This window comes from Salvia miltiorrhiza, chromosome 3, assembly GCF_028751815.1.
Source record: "Salvia miltiorrhiza cultivar Shanhuang (shh) chromosome 3, IMPLAD_Smil_shh, whole genome shotgun sequence".
NCBI lineage: Eukaryota > Viridiplantae > Streptophyta > Magnoliopsida > Lamiales > Lamiaceae > Salvia > Salvia miltiorrhiza.
Window position 1 is genome coordinate 18,280,067 of NC_080389.1, and position 9,504 is coordinate 18,289,570.

The 9,504-nt window shown below is 39.8% G+C and overlaps 1 protein-coding gene across 6 annotated transcripts; it reads left to right on the top strand.

Annotated features, from left to right (window-relative positions):
- The first annotated feature begins 563 nt into the window (after positions 1-563).
- Positions 564-8,622, top strand: LOC131017963 (cell division control protein 48 homolog C-like). 6 transcript variants are annotated; one of them, XM_057946719.1, is made up of 10 exons: positions 564-1,249; positions 2,033-2,595; positions 3,668-3,820; positions 4,184-4,312; positions 4,392-4,493; positions 6,902-7,072; positions 7,179-7,246; positions 7,354-7,555; positions 8,190-8,312; positions 8,393-8,622. In XM_057946719.1, exons 1-10 carry the CDS (start codon positions 700-702, stop codon positions 8,447-8,449), a joined length of 2,118 nt encoding a protein of 705 aa, XP_057802702.1. In that variant the 5' UTR covers positions 564-699; the 3' UTR covers positions 8,450-8,622. The 6 variants fall into 6 exon arrangements, with proteins under 6 accessions (XP_057802702.1, XP_057802703.1, XP_057802704.1 ...); XM_057946720.1 differs by having other exon boundaries at positions 565-1,249; positions 4,184-4,300; XM_057946721.1 differs by having other exon boundaries at positions 565-1,249; positions 2,114-2,595.
- Positions 8,623-9,504: the final 882 nt, after the last annotated feature.

Consider the following 9,504-nt stretch of genomic DNA (forward strand, 5'->3'; position numbering starts at 1 on the left):
ATCTGATCTGTATTTGTGCTGTACGTATGGCACTTATGGCACTAATAGTGCCATAAGTGCCATATAAGTGTACACTTCCCCCTAGGGTTTAGATATTCCATTTAGGGTTTAGATTATCCATTTGGGGTTTAGATGTTCCATTCAGAGTTTAGATTATCCATTTAGGGTTTAGATGTTCCATTTAGGGTTTAAATGATGTTGTTGTTTCTGTATTTGTGCTGCACTAATGACACTTATGGCACTATTAGTGCCATAAGTGCAAAAATGACTATTTTACTTGATTTTATTTTGGATTTCCGTTGGCACTTATGACACTAAATAGTGCCATAAGTGCCAAACCCGACCCGACACGCGACCCACGTGCCTGATCCTATCCGATCCGCCTCATTAAGGGTAAAAACGTCCAAATCAATAAAAATGGCCAAATTTTGTGTTTTTTCAATGTGTGGCCATAAATTGTGTTTTATGCTTCATTTTAGCTACTTCAAAATTTTATTCATCAAATAATGTTAATTATAAACAGTGTCATTTGTATAAGTGAATAATGTCAATAGGATACGAGTCAGTGCAACCCGGTTACAAGGTGCAACCGGTTGCTCCCAAGTTTTCGCGAGTGATGAATTTGAGACGACTAAGCATACTCCTCTGCTCCAACTTCCCCGAAGCATCACTCGGCTTCCGTGCAGGAGAGACGGTGCCATGGACGAGCCAACTAGGAAACGGCAAAAAATAGACGAGACTCGGAATGCGAGTAGGCAAATTGAGGTATTTAGGGCATCCGCTTCTGCTAGTTATTCGGATTCCAACGGTAGGGAACTCGATCCTTCTAAGAGTGATGAATCTGGTGGTGATGGGAGTGAGACGCGCGACGGTGCGAGGAGGGATGCAAATGGGGTTAATGGGGCAATTATTGGGGATTTAGGGGGAGTTAATGAATTAGGCGGTGGTAAGAGAGAGATGAACAAGAATGGCGACGGTGAGGGGAGGGATGTGAATAAGAATAACTGGCCGATGTTTAGTGATCTTGGTGGGTATAATATAAGGAATAGGATTGGAAAATTTCGGGAGGTGATTGTGCCACTGCATCAGTGGAAGTTACTACGCCACTTTGGAGCCGTACCTATGACAGCAATTCTGTTGCACGGGCCACCGGGGTGTGGGAAAACCGCAATGGCCCGAGCCTTGGGCAATGAGGCTGGAGTGCCGTTCTATGAAACATCTGCTGCTGCATTGATGCCTGGTGTTTCTGGTATTGCATTTTACGTCAAGGTTGCTGCATTGGGCGGCTTAATATTGCATATGTGATGTTTTTGTTGGAATACCAATGGCCACTGAGTGCTGTTTATTTAGAGGGACTGCATCCTATCAAATTGTGTGATGTGTTTGTTGGAATCCTCATAGCCATTGAATGCAGTTTATTTAGAGGGGGTGCATATTACAGCATGACCGTGCGTGATGTGTTCTCCGCAATGCTGGTGTCTATTGAATCCAGTTTATTTAGAGGGACTGCATTGTGTGACTTATGTGTGCAAACCGTGTGATGTTTATGGTCATATGGCCTAAGAATTGCGTTAATGTCAGCTTTAAGTGTATATTCTTGCTGATGGAGTCTTATTTTGTGTGAAAGTTGGCAACATGTGGTCATATGCTATCGTGGTTCTTCTGTATGTGATTGGACTACATTTTCACAAATCTCAAAGTGTGTATGCAACCAAACACAGCTCGGTTGTTTTACTCTGTTATAGATCATCACTCTTCACGATTTTGGAAATCACATGAGTGCAAGTATTCTCAATGAATCAACTAAATGTTTTAAGATCTACTTAAGTATAAACCAAATAGGGCTTCTATTGTAGGCTACGGTATCTTTTTATTCATCCTTTAAAGTGGCTTTCTGCAATTCACTTCCATTTCTCTTGCTAAACCTGTGTATAGCTCACTTTTCCAATGGTTTGGTTTCATCGAATTAATCCTCAAACATTAGTGTTTTGTTTCCATTTCTTTCCATTTGACTTTTTTGAACCATGTTCAGGTATCCTAGAATTGTTCTGCAGAGCATACATGAAAGCACCATCTATTGTGTTCATTGATGAACTTGATGCATTGATTTCAGAAATGGGAAGTTTGAGACCATGCCCAGTAAAACAGTTGATGGCTTGTATGGATGAACGTGAACCTGTAAATGACGGTTCTGATTCTGAAAGTGGACCTGGCTATGTGCTGATGATTGGAGCAACCAGTAAACCTGATGCTCTTGACCCTGCCTTAAGGCGGCGGTTTAATCGTGAATTTTATATAGGTGTTCCAGAGAACATTGAACGTTATGACATACTATCTGTTCTAACACGTAATCTTAAGGTTGAAGTTGGTTTTGATCTTTTAAAGTTAGCTGGGTGGACTCGGGGTTTTGTAGCAGGAGATTTGGTAGCACTAGTAAAAGAGGCTCGTATGGTTGCTGTCAAAAGTGCCATTTACAAGAGAGTATTTGAGGATAGGGAAGAGCAGAGTTTTGACGTTTTGTTTAGAGAAAGATCCAGAAAAGCATTTTCAGATGAAGAACTGGAGAACCTCAGCTTGACCATGGGCCATTTTGTGGTAATCCTATTCTTGTACTGTCTACAAGTTGGTAAAAAGAGAATTGAGTATTGATACTGGATTAATTTAAAAAAAATTCCCCTTTTGTTTCTTATTTTTGTGTCCTTAAAAGAATCTTTTTATTTTAACTATCTCGACTGTGAACCCTTTTTTCTTTTCTGCTGCTTGACAAATGTAATGTAATGCTATGAGAAGGAGCTATTGATGTGTGATGACAACTAGGGTAGCAGCCACCAAGTTTAGCATACAAAAAATATCATTCTGTTTGGTTTCAGGGGTGGCAGTGGAGTTGTTATTCCCTTGATATGTGTGTATTAACCTAGATGCATAGACAGAATTATGGGTAAATAGGGAATGGAGGGGTTTCATCTTTTACGCACTTTCAAAATTCTTCCTGTTTCTTGTCAAGTATAGGCATGAATTTGTGACAAGGTTGCAATTTTCCTTCTTCAAAGTGAAGTACCTTGCCCTGACTTGATTCTGATGTTTATTTTTCTGTTTCATCTTTGTCAGCTTATAGTTTTTGTGTCTCTTTTGCGTTAACTGGTTGGAATATGGCATGGTAGTGTTTTTAATGCTTTTAGCATCATCTTTTAAATAATTGCCCTGCATAATAAATATTTTCTCAGGTATCATATTTTATTGTTATACCAACATAAGACTTTCACCTTGTCCAATCAACATGCCTTATCTGGATACCTTCTTTTTATAGTGTCTTATCTTTCAGTTTTTCAAAATTATCTCTGAAACTAGATTTTTGACCTGGATAAGTTGTGGCATATCCATGGAAACAAAATTGAACTTTATATATAAGTTTACTCACTGTATATACACACTGATGAAAGCCTGGAATCAATTATAACTTTCCACCTTTTTCACTATCTGGCTTAAAAATATTGAAAACAAAGAAAATGTGTCCTCTCAAATCTCAATATATGTAACTCCTTATATCGCTTCTTCTTACCATTTCTGTTTGGAGTTTTACATCATTTCCAAGTCCTTGCTCTTTATATGTCCTATAATTTTTTGTGTTATGTTGATGTCTATGGATTTTCCATTTAACTGATGGCAGGAAGCTGGTTCGATGGTTCAGCCTTCTGCTGAAATGGAAGGTTTTTCCACTACACCATATACAAAATGGGATGATGTTGGAGGCCTTCAATTGTTGAAATTGGAGTTTGAACGCTGTGTAGTTAAGCCTATAAAGTTTCCTCTAGTTTATCAGGTAGTTTCCTCTCCTATTTGTTGAGCTGATTTATAGTTAAGGGTATAAAGTTTCTTGAACTTTATAAGGTAGTTCCCTTCCCTAATTTATCGATAGTTGATCGTCTCATTAAGCAATATAGTATCCCAAGTTTTTACATGCTTGTATGTCAAGTCTTCCTGTATCATATGCTTGCTCTTCTAGCAAATTTATTGTTATTTTCTGCCAAATTCGCATGATTTTACCTCATATATCTTGAAATTAGGCAGCTGACCAATCATGAGAATAAAAGCTTGGTGACATAACATAAGATTTCCTAGTTATCCTTTTCTTGCTCAACTCTTGGAGATTGGCCTTTTTTTTAATAAGCTTATCTTTTCATAGGATTTTCAACTGCCCTTGCATGACACCATTTTCCTTTATGGTCCTTCTGGCTGTGGAAAGACTTTGATTGTCAAGGCTTTGGCTAAAGAAGCAGGAGCTAATTTCATGCATATCTGGGTTCTCTCTCTGGTTACATTTTATCTTAATATACTTGGTAACCATTAAAGATCATTGATTTCTTATTGTGTTACTTTTGTTCTCCGTAAAGGCCCGTGAACTACCGAACTTTGGCGATCAGAGCGATTTGGTGGTGCAAAATATTTTCAGTTATGCAAGAACTCACCCTCCATGTATAGTTTTCTTTGATCAGGTACTTCCTTTTACTTTGTTTCTATCTCGCTGATAATGGTATTATTTCTAGCACTAGTATACAAATGCTTCCAAAATGTACTCATCTTTGGAGTCACCGCCAGTCTCTACACGCATGCCTTCTTTTAGAAGTACTAGCAGTAAGAACGTGCTATGCACATGTAATTTTATACTATGAAAACAAAATATATAGATATTATTATATAGTTTTGAATATTTTTATTAAGGGCTAATTTCCTATAAATCCCTAACGTTTACCCGGAATTGGTTTTTGCACCTATTTTTATTTTTCTACTTTTAAATACCTAACCTTTCGTTTTTGTCTCAAATTTATCCGGTGACCGATTTTTTCTTATGCCGGCGTTGGAAATGCCACTGTGGCAGCCGGAATTGATGAGGTGGCAGCCGGAAATTAACATGGTGGCACTTTTGTGACATGTGGAAAAAATATATAAAAAAAATTAAAATAATAAAAAAAACATGTGGAAAAAAAGAAAAAAAAAGGAAATCTCCCCCCCCCCAATCGTCTTTTCCCCCCTTTTCCCACCCCAAACCCTAACTCCCCCTCCCCCACCCGGCGCCGCCCCCTGCCACCTCCACCACCGCCGGCGCGGTGGTGCCAGCTCACGACAATAGTCAATCGGCGAGCTCCTCCGAGTAAAACCCAGAACGAAGCTCCTCTCCCTCGTTCAAAATTTCGTGAATATGTTCGACGCTGCCGCGTGTTTGCTTGGCTCCGCGAACCACCCTGGTTCGACCTTCGGCGAGGTCGTCTCTGTCTCTCAACCGCCGCCCCGTCGATTTGTTCTAAGAACACTACTTCCAGAGATGGGAAGGGGGAGGCGGGCGCCGGGGTAGGGAATTAGATTTGGTTGTTCTGTTCGAATTCGGCGGCGACAGTTGGTTGTTGAGGATCTTGATGGAGGCAAAGGAGGACGGAGACCGAGGGGCACGGCGGTGGTTGTTGAGGATCTTGGTGGAGGCGAAGGAGGACGGGATTGAGGCGCTCGATCTGGGCTCGACAGTGGTTGTTGGATTGATTTGATGGTGGCTTCTTCTACTTTGAAATCCATCTCTTCCATGGCGGAATTCTACGAACGGTGGTGGTGGTTGAAAGGGGGAGGCGGCGGGGGGTTGGGGGAGGGAAAGGGGCGGCGCTGGTGGTGGTGGCAGGGGGAGGCAGCGGCGGGTTGGTGGAGGGGGATAAGGGTTTGAGGAAGATGATGATGATTTGGAATTTTTTTAGTTTTTTTTTTTAATTTTTTTGCCACATGTAAAAAATATGTTTGGGTGTCAATTCCGGCTGCCACCTCATCAATTCCGGCTGCCACAGTGGCATTTCCGGCGCCGGCGTAAGAAAAAACCGGTCACCGGATAAATTTGAGACAAAAACGAAAGGTTAGGTATTTAAAAGTAGAAAAATAAAAATAGGTGTAAAAACCAATTCCGTGTAAACGTTAGGAATTTACAGGCAATTAGCCCTTTTATTAATTAATTGCATTCATGAAATTGAGTTATTCATTTGGCTATAATTTAAATTTTAAAAAGAATTCAATGAAACTATTAATGAATAAATTTAAATGTAACAAAGTTATATTCATAATATACATCTGAATAAAAAATGCAAAAAGATATATGAAAAAGGTCCTAAATTATCCAAGTATGGAACAGACGAATTTAATTCTTTTCTTGTTTGATTTTGACGATTGGGGATCTCTTAAAGCACGTATTTATTTATGTATTTCTCGAGGCTCTACCAGCAATGAAACTATATAACTTCTTGCTATTCTTAGCCCTTATATGTTTTAAAGACATCCAAAAATCACACATATAGTTTACCTTGAGAACTTCTTTTATATGAGATAAGTAACGGAATAAGCATCAGTTCTATCTTCAATTCCTCAAGATGGTAACATAATCATGAATAAAAGATGAGAGGATGATGGAATTAACAGTGTAAGATTATCTACAATGCAACCATTCATCTACTTCGAAAAGCCAATGAAGTGAACTAAATAAAGAACGCGCCGATGCACACACCAGATATAAAATAGCATGGCATGAAATTAGTACATAGATAAAGCAAAAAAGAGAAATACAGACCAGAAATTGCTAAAACTTTAAGTTCTCTAAATGGACATGTAATCAACCTAATGCAATAGAGAGATCTGGTCCATATAGGTTACCCTAGTTGATAGAAATTCCTAAGATTCCTGAAATTGCTAAGAATTATATCTGGTAATTTTGCGTTCTTTATCTCCAGCACGAGTATTTTACATGTCTTAGACATGATGTCCCTTATTTCTTCCCAAATATATTAGCCAAAGTGTGCTCAACTCATCTGTTTATGCATGTGTCGGTGTTATTGAATGATTAATATCTCTTATGCCCAAATTCATGTTCCGTCAGTTGGACGTAATGACCTCATGTGGTGATGAAGACAGAGACAGAGACAAAGACAGAGGCAAAGGCAAAGGCGAAGGCAAAGGTGAAGACGAAGACAAAGCCGAAGACGATGACGAAGAAGACGATGATGATGGAATTGGATGGTGCGATTGGCCGTGGCCGGACTTTAGACAGGTCCACAAATGGCACTTTGTCAAAGTTTCCTTTGCTATGAATGTATTTATCACTGTACATGTGTACATATATAACTAATAAGGATGATTTTATCTTCTATTTGCAGCTAATATCCAAGATCGCTGGTTTTACGACGACTACGAGAGGTGTTTACGTGATTGGTGCATCAAGTAGGTACGGGATGCTTCATGGTTCAAAAGGCAGAAAATATTTTGATGAAATGGTTCACTGTCTAGACCTGTGCCCTTATTTGACATCTCTTATCTTGCTGATATTGGCAGGCCAGAGATCATGAGTCATACCCTGCCCATCAAAAATTATTTTGAAAGTGTTGTGTATGTTCCTCTTCCTACTCCAGAAGAAAGAGGAGCAATATTGAAAGCTCTTGCTCGAGACAAGCCAATAGATGCCAATGTGGACCTGATGGCCCTAGGAAAAGATGTTGCTTGTGAAAATTTCAGCGGCGCTGATCTATGGCGATTGGTATGTGTCATTCTTGTCAACTACTTATGAATGATGAAAATTGTCGGTGTTCTGCGTTTAACTATAATAGCTGCATAGTTTAAGCAAATGAAAAAGAACCAGACATCCTTTGTGTGATAAAATCCTATATATTCTAAGCAAATGAAAAAGAATCAGACTATGTGAAACTATGCATATTTATTACTGGACAGGTTTTCCGGTATTTGGAAGTTGAGTAGAATCGTAGGAATAACATGGACATACACGTGTAGAATTGAATTAATGTAATGCCACATGATCTCAAAACAACATTGTTTTGTGAGTGAAAAAAGGATAAAAAATCAAATACATCTTTACTCTCTCTCTCTCTCTCTCTCATGTGGCATTAAAAAAATTCACTTTTACATATGTATTTCCCCATCAAATTTCTGACGTTCAGAATCATCACATGCAGGAAAATTTGTCCGTGTCTGTACTTTGAGTATTAATTGGCAAAGTCAATAATTCAAGATAGTTTTGAAAATGTGTGATGATAGTTTAAGTTATATTTTGACTATTTAACATAAAATCAATGTAATGATTTGGCAACAGTTTTCCTTCCCAGATGTGGTAATAGGGAAATTTTGATAAGCAGTAAATTTTCTTTAAATGATAGATGAGAAAAGCTGCTCAGTTTGCCATTGATCGACCATCGTTGTCCTGTGGGGGTTGTGTGACCATCAAAGATGCAGATTTCAAGAGGGCGTTGGCGAAAGTCTCCCCTTCTCTCTCGTGCACGGTGCTGCTGGTTTGCTACTGCGTTTTTTTTCCTTTATTGACTCGTTTTGTCGCCTCACATGTTGATATTTTTGGGTGCAGGAACTCAAGAACTGGGAGCTTCATGCGGAGAAGATACAAGTTGACTTCCCTATGTGATTATATATGTATGTGTGTGAATGTGGTGAGTTTTCATCGCATCGTTTTGAGCAATGTTAGTAACGTCACAAATATTTGTGTAAGACCAGATCGAAATGTCTGTACTTGAATATTTGTAGTTTTGTTAGTATTTGGATTCTGGTATAGATATTGTTGGACTAATAGTCGGAAAATATATGCTCCTCCACAATTTTTTAAATTGAAATTGAAAAAAAAAACTAAAAAAAATTAATTATTCCGGTGTTCCCTTCGAATTTGAAATGTTCGCAAATTGATTAAGACTTGGCAAGAGGGGTGTATGTGGTGCGATCAGATAAATTTCTAGGCGCACCTCCCATGCGCTCCGCACCCTATTTATATTAATCAACGAGATTATTTATAAAAGGGTTAAGGTGCAGATAGACCCCTCAAGTGGAGGCCTTTAGAGCGTTTCAGTCCCCTTACTAACTGTGTGTGCAAATTGGCCCCCGAACTCAAAAAAACGGTGCAGATCGGCCCCTCTGACTTAACACCGTTATGGGCCGTTAGTCAAGGGGGCGATCTGCACCGTTTTTTCGAAGTTCAGGGGCTAATCTGCACCTTTTAACTTTTTAATTAATTCATCTCTCTCGCTCAAAATTTGATTGTCGTTGTCACTGATTCAAGCTCCGGCGAGGCCGGCGGAGGGCGCCGCCCCTTTCTTTCTCTCTTAGGCCCTAAACCTCGGAGCTCGCTCTACTGCACACGCTTAGCGTCAAGGACGAGCCCTAATTCTCCCCATTCCGTCAGAAATCGCCGCCGCAATATCCGGTGAACCCGCCGCCTGGCTTTTCTCGATGAGGAGTCGCCTAGCTTTTCTCGATAAGGAGTCGCCACTTTCTCTCAAATCCGGCGAAATCCGGTGATAAAGGCCGACGATGTCCGTCGCCATCTACACTATCGGCGTGTTGTTGAAGAAGGACGCCTTCAAATCAAAGACCATGGCCAATATGATCTCGATCTCGATTGGGGTCACGATCACCGCCTACGGCGAGGCGAAGTTCGATTCGTTGGGGGTGATTCTACAATTGGGGGCG